Source organism: Diplotaxodon limnothrissa, linkage group LG16 (genome assembly GCF_057381915.1).
Source record: "Diplotaxodon limnothrissa isolate DT_005_m linkage group LG16, D_limnothrissa_male_GT1.1, whole genome shotgun sequence".
Lineage (NCBI taxonomy): Eukaryota > Metazoa > Chordata > Actinopteri > Cichliformes > Cichlidae > Diplotaxodon > Diplotaxodon limnothrissa.
The window spans coordinates 15,277,180-15,296,902 of record NC_140611.1 but is presented as its reverse complement, the minus strand read 5'-3'; the positions used below and the strand labels follow the sequence as shown (position 1 = coordinate 15,296,902).

General features: G+C 38.0%; 1 protein-coding gene across 1 annotated transcript; it reads right to left on the bottom strand.

The window, feature by feature from the left end:
- Positions 1–338: 338 nt before the first annotated feature.
- LOC146615895 (C-type mannose receptor 2-like) lies at positions 339–11,550 on the bottom strand. The gene is made up of 11 exons (XM_085374267.1): positions 11,495–11,550; positions 6,925–7,010; positions 6,710–6,811; positions 6,259–6,378; positions 4,283–4,425; positions 3,013–3,116; positions 2,745–2,881; positions 2,195–2,337; positions 1,430–1,533; positions 854–990; positions 339–460 (listed from the first exon to the last, which is right to left on the bottom strand). The coding sequence occupies exons 1-11, from the start codon at positions 11,548–11,550 to the stop codon at positions 339–341; spliced, it is 1,254 nt and encodes a 417-aa protein (XP_085230393.1).
- Between the last annotated feature and the right edge of the window lie 8,173 nt (positions 11,551–19,723).

Genomic DNA, 19,723 nt, shown 5'->3' with positions numbered 1-19,723 from the left:
ACACGGTTCATGACAATTGGACGATCCTCGACCCAAATTAAGCCTGTTATTGGTGCCGACTGCAGCCCCATAACCATCAGACAGCATCTGAGACTGAAGGACTTCAAAAACAAAAAATGTCGCTAAAGGCCTCATCTCCTTGAATGCCACAGAACTGACCATTTGGACTTTGCAAGGGAGCACCAAACATGGGATATTGAAAGGTGGAAGAAAGTTGTATTCTCTGATAAAAAATTTAACCTTGATGGTCCTGATGATTTCCAACGTTACTGGCATGACAAGCAGATCCCACCTGAGATGTTTTCTATGTGCCACAGTGGCGGGGGATGCTTTTTCCTTTAGCGGCCACTGGCTATGTCCAGATGTTGCAGAGAGGATCCCTCATGATTGAGGGCCCTCATCTTTGTGGTAACGACTAGGTTTTTCAACAGGACAATGCTACCTTTGCAGTGCAGAATGCCTGCAGGACAAGGGTCTTTTTCCAGGACAATAACATCACTGTTTTGAACCATCCTGCACGTTTCCCTGATCTAAATCCAATTGAGAACCTTTGGGTCAGGATGGCAAGGGAAGTTTATAAAAAAGGACAACAGTTCCATACAGTATAAGCTTTGTTTTCAATAAATTGCATGCTCAAAATGTTTTGTCTCATTGTTCATTTTCATGTAACATTTGACTAACACAAAGTTAGTATACGTTGTTAACAAACACAAAAATCAAAACTTTAAAACACTGCAATAAAAACCAAACAGAAACCCAAAATTTAAACATATGCAGCCATGCTGGTGTTCAATAATTTCTCTCTGAAAGTCTCCACTGAAGTAACAAGTAAAAGATCTTCAAGAAACAATACAGTAGTCTGGTGCTTTTTCACAGATCCATTTAAGAGAAGTTGAGCATGAACAGTCATTCATGGTCATGTCCTCACCACTGTAGACATGAGCACAATCCTCTTCTCCACCATTATCAGGTTGAGTCGATCCCCAGTACCTAGTAGGTCCATAACCATAATATTAGCTTGTTTTTATTATTGAGACAAAAATCAGATGTTTGGTGTGTAGTGACAGGGCTTTTTTAAGATAACAAAGTTTCATATGGAGATCAAAGCAAGACGTCATAGTTGATAAAGCAACTTCTAACCAATGTTGTCTAAACAAGTCATTAGTGTACATCTTTAAGCTTTTGACCTTGCAGTTTGGCTCAACCCACTGAAATGTAAGTTCACCAGTGTGTTTTATATACTAACAGTCAAAAGTTTAATGGTTTTCATGGTTTTCTTTATTTTCATGACTATTGTACATTGCAGATTCTCACTGGAGGCATCAAAACTATGAATGTCCAGGCTTCTGACCAGTAGTGTGTATATGTTTAACACATTTCTTTTGGAAACTTAATGAAAGTAACAAACTGTACCAAAGTGAAGACTTACGACAGAGTCAGTGGAGTTCCATCCACCCATTTCCATGTTCCCTCCTGTTCTTCATCAGTCAAACCAAGCCAAACTCTTTTTGTGGTGATCATAGAGAGAAAGGTCTTTTTCATATGGAGTAAAAGCAATTTATATTAGTTTTGAACCACAATTTTAGTTGATGTACTTTTTGCTGAAACTCATTCAAAACTTTTAATATATTTGTCACGTTTTTTCTTTAACATGTTATAAGTCATTGCCACCAAAATCTTTTGACACTGTCAACAAAAGACTGGTTAAAATGGTACTATGTTCTGTCAGTGGACTCTTAAAGGTCCATTGACTGCATTCCCTGCATTCTTCAGAATCCTCCTATATTATGATTTCCTTTTTCTTTATACACCACCATACTTTCTTATTTCTCCATTGACAGGTTATTTCCCCCTTAATGTTTTTGTCTGTGTATATTTCTGAGTCATTGTGGTACAATAAATTTGATTTGAAATCCTCATATTCATCTTTTTTTATTTCATCCTAATTGTGGTAACACTTTTTAAGTTGAAGGTTCCATTAAGTCATTTACACAATCACAGAAAACTATGTGGTCATATGAGTTTTTTCCCACAAAACAACTTTGGGTTTTATGTTTATAATCTGATCTGATATATGTGTTGAATCGTTGTCATGTATTTTAAAAGAGGGCGACATTATTTACATAAAATAAGGAGCTTGAATTTCACTATTAATTTACAAACACAATAAGTCACACAGGCATAAACACAGTACCTGTTCTTCAGGGCTGTCAACAACCACCAGGTCTGCTCCTCTGTCTCTGCAGTCCTTTCTGGCTGCATCCCAGGAACCAGAGCTTTGAGACCGGATATAGCAGCTACAGTTGAACTCGCTCCATCCTCCAGAACATGTCTTTTCTACAAGAAATTACAAACAATATATTTAAGCTAGCTATAAACTGGACTGCTCCAATGGCTTGATCATAAAGATCTGGGCAAAATCTATTCTCTTGAGACTCAATAATGATAATAATTATTCTTCTAATAATTCTTATTAGAACTATTATTTTGTTTTTATCACAGAAAATGAAGCAATGGCAATTAAATAAAAATACAATTCAAAAATTCAAGAAACACAAAAATCAACACTGTAAACACTAGAATAAAAATACTGGCAGCTGCCAGTGCTACCCCTTAGCCTCCCAGTAGATGCACGTATGGTATACATTTGAAAGTATAACAGAATAAAACAGACTAAACTTAAAATAGAATGATAGAAAAAACTGCAAAAAATTTAATAATAGGTCATTGTCAGTAAACTGTACTGCAGTTTAGTGTTTTTTCACAGATCCAATGAAAAGAAGCTGAACATCGAAAGTCCATCCAAGAATTTTTGCCGTGATTCCTGACATAAGCACAGTCCTCATCTCCACCATCATCAGGTTGACTCGATGCCCAGTACCTAGCAGGTCAGTCACAACAACATTATCTTATTACTTCATTCATGTCAATTCTGCATGCATCTGTGGATTCAACAACTTTGATTTGAAAATGTAATTAGAGTAACAAAAATGAACCAAAGTGAAGACTTACATCAGAGTCGGTGGAGTACCATCTACCCATCTCCATGTTCCCTCCTGTTCTTTGTCATTCAAACCAATCCAAGTTTGTTCATTGATGATTGTAGAGAGGAAAGTCTGTTTAACATGAGGATAAAACATTTTATTTTAGTTTTGAACCAGTTTTATTCTGTGATATACAATCTGGATGGGTAAATAATGCTGCATTGTGGGAAGTGAAGAACAAGAAATTGTTCATAGTTAAAGCGAAGGTAAGCACTACATTGCTAACTCAAACGAATTACCACATGCAAATCGTATCTTTTTATTTATTTGGTTATTTATGCTGTAGGACCAGAAAAGGTATTAAATTGTCACATTAATGTTGCATCACACAGTAAAGTTTACCAAGTTGTTTCTAGTTTCAGTTAAATCGTTCCTGTATTGTTTTCCCCTCCAGGCAGCGGTGTCCCAGTAGTTCTGACGCCACACAAAAACTGGACTGAGTACCACCCTAATATTAGTGAGGTTGTATAGCAGTGCTGTATTTGTATGCAACACAACACAACAATAGAGGATGTCAAGGCGATAGTACACCAGATCCTTGGTCTATTGCTTTTTGCCAGATTTTGGGACCACGGTGTTGGTTTTGGTACAGTCATTTCCATCGTTGCCAAGTTTCAAAAAAACGGCTGTTTTGATTACTGCAAAAGAGTCACTGTCATGACTTATTGAGTGACACCACTGACTTGCTAATCCGTGGCACAAAAGTTGTCTGACATCATTTACCATGCAAGACAATGCTTCAAATCCCTGGACTTTCTGCCACTCCGGCACTTTGGCTACAGACTCCCATCCGCCTGGTAGTAACTGCTCTCTTGCAAAGTAACAGTGGAAGAACCTTTGTATGCTGCATCCCTGCATTCTTTAGCATTTTATAATATTCTGTTTTTCCTATCTTTGCTAAACCACCACATTTCATTATTCTTTCTTTAAATAAGGACCCATATAATATACACACTTTAGTTCTATAAATATGTTTTAAAATTCACATGTTCACCAAAGTTTTTGAAGAATGAAACTATTCAGCTAAGACAAATTCCATATAGAACCACAGAAAGTGTCTGTAAGTTGTTTTCTACACTGAGTTACAGTTTTCTACATTGAATTACAGTTATTTCAGGTTTTTGTGTTTAGATATGTGTTGATTAAACGTTCAAACGCTCATGAGAAACACTTTTAGGAAGAAAAAATTAAGAATTTGAACTATTGTGTTTATTTACAAACACAATAACACACTGTACCTCTTCTTCGGGGCTGTCAATGACTATCAGATCGGCTTCTTCGTCTGTACAGTTCTTTCTGGCTGCATCCCACGAATCAGACCTTTCCGATTGGAGATAGCATCTATGATTGAACTTGCTCCATCCTACAGGACATGTTTTGTCTGGTGGAAGGAAAGATCCTTTAAGAACTCTATAATGATGCTCATTCAAGCTCTATTTAATTTCAATCCTCCAAAGTCTTGATCACAAAGATTTTTGCACAGTCTATTCACTTACTGACTGTTATATTTGTCTGCTTGTATTTAACATGGTGACAGTTTTAATACCTAATTTATTTTATATTAACAGAGAACAGTTCCACTCCCATAAGTTATTCTAAAAACAAAGTGTGTGGGACACATTTCCTGCTGAGGATTCAAAAGATGACGTGAACTTGTTTTGTTTACCAAAAAAAATGTGCTGTGACCCATTTTCTCCCACTAAAATGTTATGGTCTTGGCTGGAGTGACCACGTCGCTGATGATATGGTCCCTGCACAATTTAACCTGCCCTGAGCAGCATGGTGGTGTCTTGCACTTTTTCCTCAGGGCAAGAAGGTCCTGGTCTCAAATCCAGACATCTGCCCAAGACCTGTGTGAAGTTTGCATGTTTTCGCTGAGCCTGCATGGGTTCTTTCTGGGTAATCCAGCTTCCTCCCACAGTCCAAAAAGAAAAGTCCAAGAAATCTCCAGTAATGGTATCCATATTAATTTCAAAGAACGTTTGTGCTGATGTCAAAATTGTCAGTATAGAAATCTATTGTAATACGTCAATCTTTTTCTGTCATTGGGAAATTATATGCATATTTAAAAAAATATATATAATGTTTATAATTAATAATAATAATAATCATAATTTATTATATTTAATAATTTAAAATTTTATAGAGTTCAAATAAAGAAAGTGCTAATTTCACTCAAACTTTATTGCTTTAAAGTTTGAGACTAAATGAGACTTAAGTTTTTCCTAATTCGTGCAACCCTGACTTTCCACACTGACACTGTTACATACTAAAATTGCCAGTTTCCATATGTCAGTGAACTACTAGGGTAAAAGCCTGATAAATCTTTGTGTAATGTGATTAAACCTACCTACCACAAATGAATTTAAGATACAGCAACAACTGAAGGTGAAACATGTAGTTCAAAAGAGATATGATAGTGAATAGATGCATCCCTACTGAAACACAAATCATCACCAAATAGAAGAGCAACTGAATAGTTAACAGTTTTAAAGATATAGAGTTAAAAAGGAGAAAATACAGGAGTAAGAAGACTGGCAGCTAACACAAACACTTCAGCTTTCTTTTATGCTCACTGATCAATGGTCATTACAAGTTGCATATTAATGACCATGAACCTGACCTGAAGGCCCATTTTTAATCAGTGGCACTAGTTCAGGTCATTATTGATAAAGCTGGGGAAACCTGCAGTCAGCTGAGACTGAAGCAGAAGTCACTTGGATCAGTGACAAAAAGATTCTCCCACTAAAACGCTACGTCCAGATGAACAGAATCAACTTTCTGGAGTTTAATGCTCGTTGTATTTGTTAAATGTTGTTTTGCTACAATGAAAGTTTGCACATGAAAACTTGATTAAAAATGAATAAAATTCATTAACAAACATTAAGTTCTATTTTGGATTCATAAAGTTTTGAAATTACTAAATAATGATGGTACAGTCATTTTGTTCAGTCATAACTTCCTTATAAATGTGAATTTGTAATGAGTACAAGATGCACCAATGCAATTCAAATTCAAATTCAAATTAAAATTTTAAGCTATATGTTGAAAGCATAGATGCAAAGGTATTGACAGTTGTTCATATAAATAGATATTAATAATGATTCCCAATAGTAATTTATGTTAAGCAGGAAAAAACTGAACCACTGAATTCCCGACTAAAGCTTTTTACTAAGACAAAACATTTCATACAACTCACACTGATTGGACAAACATAGCAGCGTTTTCAGCTCTTTGGTCTTTTCAGTCAGCAGGTCTCTCTCCTCAGTCATTGAAGAAAGTTGTTTCTTTATTTCTGGCAGATGATCAGCTGAATCATGTAAGCAGTTGTGATCTGAAATAAAGATAAATATTCATATATTTGAAACTCAAAAGACCTCATGCATTCATCCTGAGACTGTTTCAGATGTATTTTAGAGTTAAACAAAAAGTTTGCCTTTAAAACATGTTAAATATGTTTGTCAGTTTTATACTGGCATGTGAATAAAGAACCATTATTACTGTGATCTTGTCCTCTTAAAATTATTTATAAATTTTGAACTTGTGAGACTTTCTTGATTTGAATGTTACCATGTTTGTTAAAGTTCAGTAGAATTGCATTAGAAAACTATTTATTATTTTGGGACTGTAAATTAGAAGAAATATTTATGAACAATCCAACTCACAGGAAATACCAAAAGTGATCAGTCTAGCCAGCAGGAAAGCACCCAACAGGCAAAGAGAGAGAATACCAACTAAACAGAAACTCCTCTTAGAGCTCCTTCGACCTGAAAAGAGAAAAGGGGGGAAAAAACCAGGAGTCTGAAAATCCCACCAAAATATACAAGAGTAATAAGAGATATGAACAAACCTCTTCCTGTTTCTGTCACTTCTTTCTTACCCCTGTGATTTGTCGAAGATGTTGGGTTATCAAGTTTCAAATATATTTCCTCCATTGCATGCAGATACGAATTATCTCTGAGAGCTCTGCAGCAGAGGACATGTGAAAAGTCAAATTATCACTGGTTTCAGTGGAAGTTACATATTTCATGTGTAGTTTGTGCAGTTATGTCACCACTGAAACTGGACATATTCTCAAGCTGTGTATATATTGTGTATACCGGAAATGTTTACATAACATGCAGGGATTAATTAATTTATGGATTAATAAAGTATGCTGATTCTGATGAAAGCTGTATGCCAGACACTAGAAGTATGTATAGACATATTAATGTAATACTGGATCCCTTTCCAAAATAAATATTAATAATAATAAAGTCTCTTTTTTCTTTTTTTTTCTTTTTTTTTGCCTTGTCTGCTTAATTGGCTTCTCAATATGATAGAATCTACATAAATACAGAAAATTCTCAGGATTTTATTTTCAACTGTTTTACTCTCAGTTATTTACCTCAGTTGAAGATTTGTCAGCCTTGTGTAATGGACATTTTTAAGACTGTTACTTCTGTGTCAAGCTAACTTTAGTGAGTGAAATGCTCCATATCATCTTATTCTGGCTCTATGTAATCCTTCAGCTACACAAAAGCCTTTATTACACATTGTTCTGACTGTATTCTAGTTCCTGTTTGTCCTCTTTCCTCTAGAGATTTTTTTAGAAGCACTATTATATTGATATGTGGCAATATTAGTCTTGCATCTGTTAATAAGATGGGCACTCAATGATTGCTGAGCAAGTATGAATGATAGGATATAGTCACATCAGAGAGTTTCAGCAGCAAAGTGACAGACATGTCTGGGACACAAAAAAAAATCGTCCCTGGTATTTCTCGTCAAGTACAATCAGTCCTTGGCTCTGTGCTCTCTCCCTATATGTTTCAAATTTTTTGATTATTGATACTGAAGTTTCTTTTTTATCAGGTTAGTACAGCTATTGTTCAGTTAGGACATCTTAGTTTCACTCCAGCGCAGCATGTGATACTTAAAAGTTACACTTTCGCTATTAGAAGCTGCTCATGATTAAAATAGCCGTTCGTTTACTTGAATTGCTCCGTTCTTAAATATGTCTCTTTATCTATTTTCCTACCACATTGATTCTATTTTCCTCTGTCTGTTCCTCACGCTGTTGTTGAAAATGTGATTCCTCTTCCTGCACTTTTTCTCAGCTAATGCTAATAACAGCAGCTTGCTGTCACTGCGAGGGCTTACTAGTTTGCTGACATTACTGTCGACAGTGCAGCTGCTAACATGTTGCTTCATTTTTACACAGATAAGATAACCTTTATCTCTCTCACAGCTTTTCTAAGAGAAAACTAAAACTAGATGTGAAAAAACATTTTAGTTCCAAATTATTTTGTGACCTTGGAAAGAAAAGAAAAGAAAAAATATTGAGAAGTTCTCGTTAGTTTTAGTATCTGTTATTTTGGTAAAATACCGTGCCTGATGAAGCATAGAGGGATGTGTTTGAGATTTTTGATATCTACTAGACTGAGTCAAGTACTTGCAAAAAATATGTACCTATGTTACAATTACAGTTACAAGTAGAGTACAAATCGGAAACTCTAGAATGTTGTTGTACTCGCATATATTTACAATCCACAATGGATTGAATAAATGGGGTGTTTGCCCAGGTTTGCCCAAGTATGAGATCAGTTAGCTGTTTGTTTATTAAGGTGTAAACACATGTAACATGTTTTGTTTTGGGGGGTTTTGTATGTAGGATGTGAAAGGTAGTGCATGTCAAACAGACTGCGGTAACATACACTTGTGGTTTAAACTACAAAATTTGAAGTGACATTAAAAATGGTTATGGACCTTTCAAGTGTGCATAACTTGAGCTCAAAAGAAGGCATGAATTCAATGATAATTTTATAAAGAAGGCCCTCCAGATGTTTTTTTAATTAGTTTTTCAGCACTGAAAAAATACAAGGGAGAAATAAAAAGGCTGAAATAAAAACCTCTACATACCCCGCCTTCTGCCGCTTCGCTCAGATACTTCTGCGGTGGTTGAAGAGAGCAGACGAATGAAGAGGCTGGAGATGAACAGCAGATGTGAAGCAGAGACCGCCCACTTTCATCACCGGAAGATCGGTCCGAGGGAGGGCAGCAGCTGAGGAGATTCAGAGACGCTGAGGTCCCCAAGAGCCAAGTCCCATATTATGGGGGCGCATGGTCTGGGGCTTGCTGAGACCCCCACCCCTTATTTTCTTCTATAAAAGAAATTATTGATCACTGCCGGTCTCTCACCAACTCTGCTGGGTCGATCTTACTGCTTACTATCTTCTCTCACAATAAGTTGGGTGTAACAGGCAGGGTGAGGACCCAGAGTGCAGGACTGTGAGACAAAACTGAATTAAGAGCACAGCTTTACTTCTCTAATTACAAAACACAAAGGCTTAACTCCCGTGTGGTGTTTAGTTTGATCCAGATACACAGAGACACACAGAAACATGTCCATGCACACGCACACACACACACACACACACACACACACACACACACACACACACACACACACACACACACACACACACACACACACAATGTTACACTGTTTTCATTCAAGCACAGAGGAGCTTTTTGCTCTCACTCTCCCACACTCTTTACCGTCCATCGTGTGCTCAGGACAAGTTAGAAATTAATTTATTCTGATTCTGTGAATCTGAAGATTCACTTTGAATTCCCCAGTGAGAGATTTCCCCTGCTCAGCTACTGATATAATTTGGATGATAGCAGGGCCCACAGAATTTGCCATGTTTAAGATATCAAGTCATCCTTTCTGCTGCTGATCCGACTCGATTCCGAGATTCATACTGGATATAACCAATCCTTAGGGGTGTAATGGAAAATTTTACCTCAAAGTTTTTACCTCATTAAACTTTGGTGTGAAGTATGCAATACTGCCACTAATGGTTCTTTTACAGCAGCACTCACTATTGCATTATTGTAAATACAAAATGTGGTTTTATGACATCTGCAAATCACTGCATTCTGTTTTAATTACATTTTGGTTTAAATGGGATATGGATTCGTATTTGTGTGAGGCAAGAGTAGTTGAGAATCGCCTTTTAGATGCTGACTGACTGTGTCCACCCATCTTCTCGCCCCTCTGGTGCTTGGTCCTAACCTCATTAAATGTTGCACAGCTCAAAGACTGCAGACTTGCACATCATTTTGCCTTTTTTTTTTTGCCAATTTCAAAATAAAATAATATTTTCAAAAGTCCAGTTTTATTCCTTTATGGGGGAAAATCCCTTATTACAGGTGGCTAAGTGGAAAAGAAATGTCAAAGAGGCTGTGGTGCCAGGTTTAGGATTTTATGAAATAAGCCAACATTACATAAAACAACATTGTCAAAGCAAATGCAAAATTTCCTTAAAATTATTTCAAATTATATACACTCTCGCTGCATTCTGTTATTTAGCCATGCTGTTATGGCCAAGACGGAGCATGAGGAGGTGGGTTCTAGTAACGAAGCTCCTATGGGCCTGGGCTCGCTGAGGAGTGGCTGCCTCGGAGCTCAGGGCTAAGAAGAGAGCCAATGACATGAAGAATAAGGTTCGGTGCAGCTATATAAGGAGGAAAACGTGACAAGTGAGAGGGGACATCTTTGTGAGGCGCTGAGGCACCCAGCCGGTTTTCTGTTGTATGTGTTTTATGATTGCCAATGTTAATAAAGCCCGAACCTCTCGCACGGACTGGGGCAGTCTCTGGTGTTACTTCCTTACATTCCTTGCCGAATCGGGCGGTTACACATGTTTTAATACCCACTGAACCACACTGAGCTTGGACTAAACTCAATTCAATTCAGTGTTAACAATTATATAATTGATGCCTCTAGAAATCTGTTGAGCAGTTCTTTTGAACCTAAAAACAAGGCAGCAGCATCTTGAAGCCTTTGCTGTCTTTGTTTGGCTAAACACACTAATGGCTCAGCCCACCACTGTATTTATTTCTGGAGGAATAGAGCAGATATTATGTTCCCTGGGAGACTTCTTTATCGGCAGTGCAGACAGCAACCAATTTTTTTTCTATTGAAATCTGTAACAAACCAGAAATGTCTAAATGCAGCTATTAATGTGACTGTGTTAGTGTTTTACATTAATGCATACACTGTGCATCTGTCATTCTTCCTTGCAGAAACCTCGTGCAAACCTCCTCCTCCACATCATCACTTCTACGTCGTCACTCAGGCTTCATTCAAGTCTCCATCTTCATCTCCACACTAGCATCTAGACACAGAGGGATCCTGCCCTAATCCCTGTCAAAGCTGGGATTCCATTCTGCTGTGATGGCCATCAGAGTCTAACCGCCAAAAACCTCAAACTCAACTGTACATCAATAAATCATGTTCACTTCCTTCTAATGACCTCCTTGTGGCATTCCAGCATGTTACAATTAAAAGCTATTAGTTGCTCATGATCAAAGTCACCATTAATTTTACCTGAATCCTTGAATATCTCCTTTCCTAATTATGTTCCTCCATCTATTTTCTTACTATGTTAATTTCAGCTTACTCTTTTTTCCTCATACTCTTGTTTGGACTGCTGTCCCTCCTCTTGCATTTATCCATGGCTAGTGCTAACAACAGCAGACTCCTGTGACTGCAAGGGCTTGTTACAAGTTGTTGCAGGTACTGCTTGTGATAGTGCAGCAGCAGTAGCCCCGACAGCTAACATGTTAGTTAATTTGACACATTTTGCTTCATTTTGTTTTAGTTGTAGCCCTGGTTTCAATACACAGCTGCCTTAACTGAAAAACAGCTTTCCCACATAGCATTGACTGAAGTTCAGCACAACAGTCTCCTCTAGTGGAAGTGCTTGTGGTTACGGTTTAAGAGGTGCAGGATTATACATGCAACAAACCAACATGAGCTTTAAAGATTTTCAGTTTCAAAGCAAAGCAGCAGTTCACCAAAATTATTTAAAAGTATACTCTCTTATACTCTATTGTGTTGTGAGTAAATCTTTGCCAGTTAGCGATATACCTGTTACATTGCTTGATTTTATATGGTTAGACAATAGTTGGGCAATTAACAAAAACAGATATGGAGAAATGGGACAGCCTTGTCTTATCACTCTTTGTATGTTAAATCTGGGTGAAGTACCGTTTGTTAATTTAATACTGCTGTTACTGTTATGGTATAAAGTTTTAATCGCTGTAGAGAAGTAAGTGCCAAAACCTTACTTATCTAGAGCTTGAAATATAAATTCATGCTCCACCGCATCGAAGGCTTTGTAGAAGTCTAAAAATAAAATGAAACCATTGCTATTTATTAGGTCAGAATAATCCAGAATATCTAAAACCAATCTGATATTGTTAGTTATATGTCTTTTGGGCATAAAGCCAGATTGTGTTTCATCAATAACTGAGTCAAGAACCATCTTAAGTCTGTTAGCTACAATTAGAGCAAATACTTTATAATCATTATTTAGCAAGCTAATTGGTCTCCAATTATCCGTACCTGGAGTTTGGGCAATTTGGCTATTTTTAATAGCCAAATTGCATTTTTAACTTCTTCTAATGAAATGGGTTGATCACACAATATCGAATCTTCTTGGCTGATAGATTTAACATTCAGCGATTCTAAGAGGTGATCTGTAGCTTCCTGAGAAAATGCAGAGCTATAAAGTTCCTTATAGAAATGACTACAATGTTTAGAGATTAATCTGTAATCCTCTGTTATAACCCCATTTATCATTAATTTGCTAATATTATTTATGCTTGAGTGTTTCTTTTCTAAACTGAAGAAATAATGGGAATTACGCTCACCTTCTTCAAGCCGTTTCGATCTTGATCTGATAAAGGCTCCTTTTGCTTTGTCTGAGTATAAACGATCTAATTTATCTTGTAATTTAGCAAGGCTCAATTTATCCTCTTCAGTTAAAGTGCCAATTTGTTTATTAGATAACTGTTTAATTTGAGAGATTATATTTTCTTCCTCTAACCTTTTGGATTTCACATTAAGGCTGCCAACCTTCCTTAAATATTTGCCAATTTCAAATTTTAATAATTCCTAGTTATTTCCATACTTTCCATACTTTTGGTCTATAGCTCAATCTTCTTGAGCTATAGACCAAAGGTTTGAGATCAATTCTTTAAGATCCTTTTTCACATCATCTTTCTGTAATAATGAGCTGTTGAGTTTCCAATATGTAAATTTAACAACAGACGAATTAGAGAGAGAAGTTAGATTTATTTTAATATATATGGCTTTATGATCTGTTGCTGGAGAAGGCCATGCACCTACATCTATGCTATTGCTGTTAAAACTCTCCGAAACTAACCAAAAGTCTATCCTTTAATGTCTCGAGTTAGAATTGTTGCACCAAGTAAACATTTTGGACTGAGGATATTTGAATCTCCAAATGTCTGTGAGTTTAAGGCGTACCATAACAGCTTTCAATGTAGTATTAATTCTGTTCGAATGTCCTGGAGGAAATTTATCTAATTCAGCATCCATAATACAGTTAAAGTCTCCAAATTTATTTAATCAGCTAGATTTTTTTTTTCAATCGTCAAAAATAAATGATAATTTTCTAGTTTCGTGTTAAACCCATATATATTAGTTACAATTAAAACTAAATCATTATATTTTGTGACTTGACATATGTAATGACCTGCAGAATCACATTCTGTATGTAAACCATCCCCATTATATCTGTTTTTTAGGATTGATACCCCTGCTGATCGTTCAGTTCCATGAGATAACCATATAGAATTTCCCCATTGAGATTGCCAAAAACTAACATCATTGATAGTAGAGTGAGATTCTTGTAAAAACAGATTTAAGTCAGATTTAAGTTGCTTTGCATAAAGAAAAGTGGCTTTTAAAGTGGGTTTTAAGTTGTGACGAAGACCCCTAGCATTAATAGAAACAAAGAACACAAAATGACAAAGAAAAGATAATATATGTATTGAAATGTAAATCGAAGTTAAACTTTTTAACCTAACACTGAGATCAGCCCTAGAATATGAAAATGTTCACAGTATACAGTGTATATATATATAAATAAACTTTAGACGCCTAATAAAACCGTAACAAAAAAAAGTGTTTTATCTATTTAACCATAAGTTTGTTTTTTGCTAACATCAAAGAGCAATTTAGACAGCCAAACATGACATCTACAGATATCAGGCACATTAATATAAAGATCACCTTGTAAACAAACCTGAGAAATTAGGGTCAGGGAATATCAAAGCGTTTACAGTGGGGCAAAAAAGTATTTAGTCAGCCACCGATTGTGCAAGTTCCCCCACCTAAAATGATGACAGAGTTCAGTAATTTGCACCAGAGGTACACTTCAACTGTGAGAGACAGAATGTGAAAAAAAAATCCATGAATCCACATGGTAGGATTTGTAAAGAATTTATTCGTAAATCAGGGTGGAAAATAAGTATTTGGTCAATAACAAAAATACAACTCAATACTTTGTAACATAACCTTTGTTGGCAATAACAGAGGTCAAACGTTTACTATAGGTCTTTACCAGGTTTGCACACACAGTAGCTGGTATTTTGGCCCATTCCTCCATGCAGATCTTCTCGAGAGCAGTGATGTTTTGGGGCTGTCGCCGAGCAACACGGACTTTCAACTCCCGCCACAGATTTTCTATGGGGTTGAGGTCTGGAGACTGGCTAGGCCACTCCAGGACTTTCAAATGCTTTTTACGGAGCCACTCTTTTGTTGCCCGGGCGGTGTGTTTTGGATCATTGTCATGTTGGAAGACCCAGCCTCGTTTCATCTTCAAAGTTCTCACTGATGGAAGGAGGTTTTGGCTCAAAATCTCACGATACATGGCCCCATTCATTCTGTCCTTAACACGGATCAGTCGTCCTGTCCCCTTGGCAGAAAAACAGCCCCATAGCATGATGTTTCCCACCCCCATGCTTCACAGTAGGTATGGTGTTCTTGGGATGCAACTCAGTATTCTTCTTCCTCCAAACACGACGAGTTGAGTTTATACCAAAAAGTTCTACTTTGGTTTCATCTGACCACATGACATTCTCCCAATCCTCTGCTGTATCATCCATGTGCTCTCTGGCAAACTTCAGACGGGCCTGGACATGCACTGGCTTCAGCAGCGGAACACGTCTGGCACTGCGGGATTTGATTCCCTGCCGTTGTAGTGTGTTACTGATGGTGACCTTTGTTACTTTGGTCCCAGCTCTCTGCAGGTCATTCACCAGGTCCCCCCGTGTGGTTCTGGGATCTTTGCTCACCGTTCTCATGATCGTTTTGACCCCACGGGATGAGATCTTGCGTGGAGCCCCAGATCGAGGGAGATTATCAGTGGTCTTGTATGTCTTCCATTTTCTGATGATTGCTCCCACAGTTGATTTTTTCACACCAAGCTGCTTGCCTATTGTAGATTCACTCTTCCCAGTCTGGTGCAGGTCTACAATACTTTTCCTGGTGTCCTTCGAAAGCTCTTTGGTCTTGGCCATGGCGGAGTTTGGAGTCTGACTGTTTGAGGCTGTGGACAGGTGTCTTTTATACAGATGATGAGTTCAAACAGTTGCCATTCATACAGGTAACGAGTGGGGGACAGAAAAGCTTCTTACAGAAGACGTTACAGGTCTGTGAGAGCCAGAGATTTTCCTTGTTTGAGGTGACCAAATACTTATTTTCCACTCTAATTTACGAATAAATTCTTTACAAATCCTACCATGTGGATTCATGGATTTTTTTTTCACATTCTGTCTCTCACAGTTGAAGTGTACCTCTGGTGCAAATTACTGACCTCTGTCATCATTTTAAGTGGGGGAACTTGCACAATCGGTGGCTGACTAAATACTTTTTTGCCCCACTGTATGTGTGAATTTCAGCACCATTTACGAAGCCTCGACCTATATAATATTAATTTTATTATTGAACAACAACCATGTTCTCAATGAACCCAAAAAACTCATTAATATCAAAGCTGAATGTTTTTTGAAGTAGTTTTTAGTTTGTTTTTAGTTTTAGCTATTTTAGGGGGATATCTGTGTGTGCAGGTGACTATTACTGTGCATAATTATTAGGCAACTTAACAAAAAACAAATATATACCCATTTCAATTATTTATTTTTACCAGTGAAGCCAATATAACATCTCCACATTCACAAATATACATTTCTGACATTCAAAAACAAAACAAAAACAAATCAGCGACCAATATAGCCACCTTTCTTTGCAAGGACACTCAAAAGCCTGCCATCCATGGATTCTGTCAGTGTTTTGATCTGTTCACCATCAACATTGCGTGCAGCAGCAACCACAGCCTCCCAGACACTGTTCAGAGAGGTGTACTGTTTTCCCTCCTTGTAAATCTCACATTTGATGATGGACCACAGGCTCTCAATGGGGTTCAGATCAGGTGAACAAGGTGGCCATGTCATTAGTTTTTCTTCTTTTATACCCTTTCTTGCCTGCCACGCTGTGGAGTACTTGGACGCGTGTGATGGAGCATTGTCCTGCATGAAAATCATGTTTTTCTTGAAGGATGCAGACTTCTTCCTGTACCACTGCTTGAAGAAGGTGTCTTCCAGAAACTGGCAGTAGGACTGGGAGTTGAGCTTGACTCCATCCTCAACCCGAAAAGGCCCCACAAGCTCATCTTTTATGATACCAGCCCAAACCAGTACTCCACCTCCACCTTGCTGGCGTCTGAGTGGGACTGGAGCTCTCTGCCCTTTACCAATCCAGCCACAGGCCCATCCATCTGGCCCATCAAGACTCACTCTCATTTCATCAGTCCATAAAACCTTAGAAAAATCAGTCTTGAGATATTTCTTGGCCCAGTCTTGACGCTTCAGCTTGTGTGTCTTGTTCAGTGGTGGTCGTCTTTCAGCCTTTCTTACCTTGGCCATGTCTCTGAGTATTGCACACCTTGTGCTTTTGGGCACTCCAGTGATGTTGCAGCTCTGAAATATGGCCAAACTGGTGGCAAGTGGCATCTTGGCAGCTGCACGCTTGACTTTTCTCAGTTCATGGGCAGTTATTTTGCGCCTTGGTTTTTCCACACGCTTCTTGCGACCCTGTTGACTATTTTGAATGAAACGCTTGATTGTTCGATGATCACGCTTCAGAAGCTTTGCAGTTTTGAGACTGCTGCATCCCTCTGCAAGATATCTCACTATTTTTGACTTTTCTGAGCCTGTCAAGTCCTTCTTTTGACCCATTTTGCCAAAGGAAAGGACGTTGCCTAATAATTATGCACAACTGATATAGGGTGTTGATGTCATTAGACCACACCCCTTCTCATTACAGAGATGCACATCACCTAATATGCTTAATTGGTAGTAGGCTTTCGAGCCTATACAGCTTGGAGTCAGACAACATGCATGAAGAGGATGATGTGGACAAAATACTCATTTGCCTAATAATTCTGCACTCCCTGTATTTTCCTTATTTACTGTTTTACTTTGAAACAAATGTCTGTTTCTGACCTGCATGAGTTTTAATTCCTGCATCTGTTTTCCCCTGATTTGAACATTGTTTTCATCTGTGTTGTTACTGTAGGTGTCTCGTTTCTCCCCTGTTTGTCACTCCCTGTTTATCACTAAAGATGCCCTCCAATGAGATGACAGTGGCTGTGTCCCAATTAAGAGACTGCACGCTTGATGTATGCATTTTGAGTGCGATTACGTCACCGCCACGCGACGACGGCTGTCCCAATTCGAAGTGTACTTCAAATGCATTCTCTAGGGGGGCCGAGCAAGATGGCAGCGTGAAGAGCAGTATTTTTTCGAGCTCTCAGCACTAGAAAGATATAAAGCAGTTTTATAGCACCTACAGGGAGTGCAGAATTATTAGGCAAATGAGTATTTTGTCCACATCATCCTCTTCATGCATGTTGTCTGACTCCAAGCTGTATAGGCTCGAAAGCCTACTACCAATTAAGCATATTAGGTGATGTGCATCTCTGTAATGAGAAGGGGTGTGGTCTAATGACATCAACACCCTATATCAGTTGTGCATAATTATTAGGCAACGTCCTTTCCTTTGGCAAAATGGGTCAAAAGAAGGACTTGACAGGCTCAGAAAAGTCAAAAATAGTGAGATATCTTGCAGAGGGATGCAGCAGTCTCAAAATTGCAAAGCTTCTGAAGCGTGATCATCGAACAATCAAGCGTTTCATTCAAAATAGTCAACAGGGTCGCAAGAAGCGTGTGGAAAAACCAAGGCGCAAAATAACTGCCCATGAACTGAGAAAAGTCAAGCGTGCAGCTGCCAAGATGCCACTTGCCACCAGTTTGGCCATATTTCAGAGCTGCAACATCACTGGAGTGCCCAAAAGCACAAGGTGTGCAATACTCAGAGACATGGCCAAGGTAAGAAAGGCTGAAAGACGACCACCACTGAACAAGACACACAAGCTGAAGCGTCAAGACTGGGCCAAGAAATATCTCAAGACTGATTTTTCTAAGGTTTTATGGACTGATGAAATGAGAGTGAGTCTTGATGGGCCAGATGGATGGGCCCGTGGCTGGATTGGTAAAGGGCAGAGAGCTCCAGTCCGACTCAGACGCCAGCAAGGTGGAGGTGGAGTACTGGTTTGGGCTGGTATCATCAAAGATGAGCTTGTGGGGCCTTTTCGGGTTGAGGATGGAGTCAAGCTCAACTCCCAGTCCTACTGCCAGTTTCTGGAAGACACCTTCTTCAAGCAGTGGTACAGGAAGAAGTCTGCATCCTTCAAGAAAAACATGATTTTCATGCAGGACAATGCTCCATCACACGCGTCCAAGTACTCCACAGCGTGGCAGGCAAGAAAGGGTATAAAAGAAGAAAAACTAATGACATGGCCTCCTTGTTCACCTGATCTGAACCCCATTGAGAACCTGTGGTCCATCATCAAATGTGAGATTTACAAGGAGGGAAAACAGTACACCTTTCTGAACAGTGTCTGGGAGGCTGTGGTTGCTGCTGCACGCAATGTTGATGGTGAACAGATCAAAACACTGACAGAATCCATGGATGGCAGGCTTTTGAGTGTCCTTGCAAAGAAAGGTGGCTATATTGGTCGCTGATTTGTTTTTGTTTTGTTTTTGAATGTCAGAAATGTATATTTGTGAATGTGGAGATGTTATATTGGTTTCACTGGTAAAAATAAATAATTGAAATGGGTATATATTTGTTTTTTGTTAAGTTGCCTAATAATTATGCACAGTAATAGTCACCTGCACACACAGATATCCCCCTAAAATAGCTAAAACTAAAAACAAACTAAAAACTACTTCCAAAAACATTCAGCTTTGATATTAATGAGTTTTTTGGGTTCATTGAGAACATGGTTGTTGTTCAATAATAAAATTATTCCTCAAAAATACAACTTGCCTAATAATTCTGCACTCCCTGTAATGAACACAGACATGACTATAAACACTCAACTACAAAGAAATATGAATCAGGGAGGAACTGAGAAACCCTGCAGGAAGTAAAACCAGACTTGAGTCTTGAAACAAATATAAGGATCACAAACTGACAGTTACCACCAGAACAACCATAAAGTCAAAACAGAAACACTCAATAAAACTAATAATAATGATAATAAAAACAATATCACAAGAAAAAAGAACAAAAACAAAAATTCAAACAGTAGAATAAAAATCAAACAGAAACCCAAAACTTAACCACTTATATATGGACAAAAAAACAAAAAATTATATATAGGCCTTTTAGGATAAAACTGAAATACAGAAGTACAATTATTGTAATCAAAGAAAAAACTGCAAAACATTGATGAATAGATCATCTTTCTGAA

Bases quoted from the DNA above. Each gene is read 5' to 3' on its own strand.
- LOC146615895 (XM_085374267.1), bottom strand. From the start codon at position 11,550: ATGGATAAATGCAAGAGGAGGGACAGCAGTCCAAACAAGAGTATGAGG. The intron at 7,011-11,494 runs GTAAGCTGAAAT...CCTCTGCTGCAG, and splicing joins AAGAGTATGAGGAAAAAAGA to AGCTCTCAGAGATAATTCGT. The intron at 461-853 runs GTATTGTTTCTT...CTTGTCCTGCAG, and splicing joins TGAAAAAGCACCAGACTACT to GCATTCTGCACTGCAAAGGT.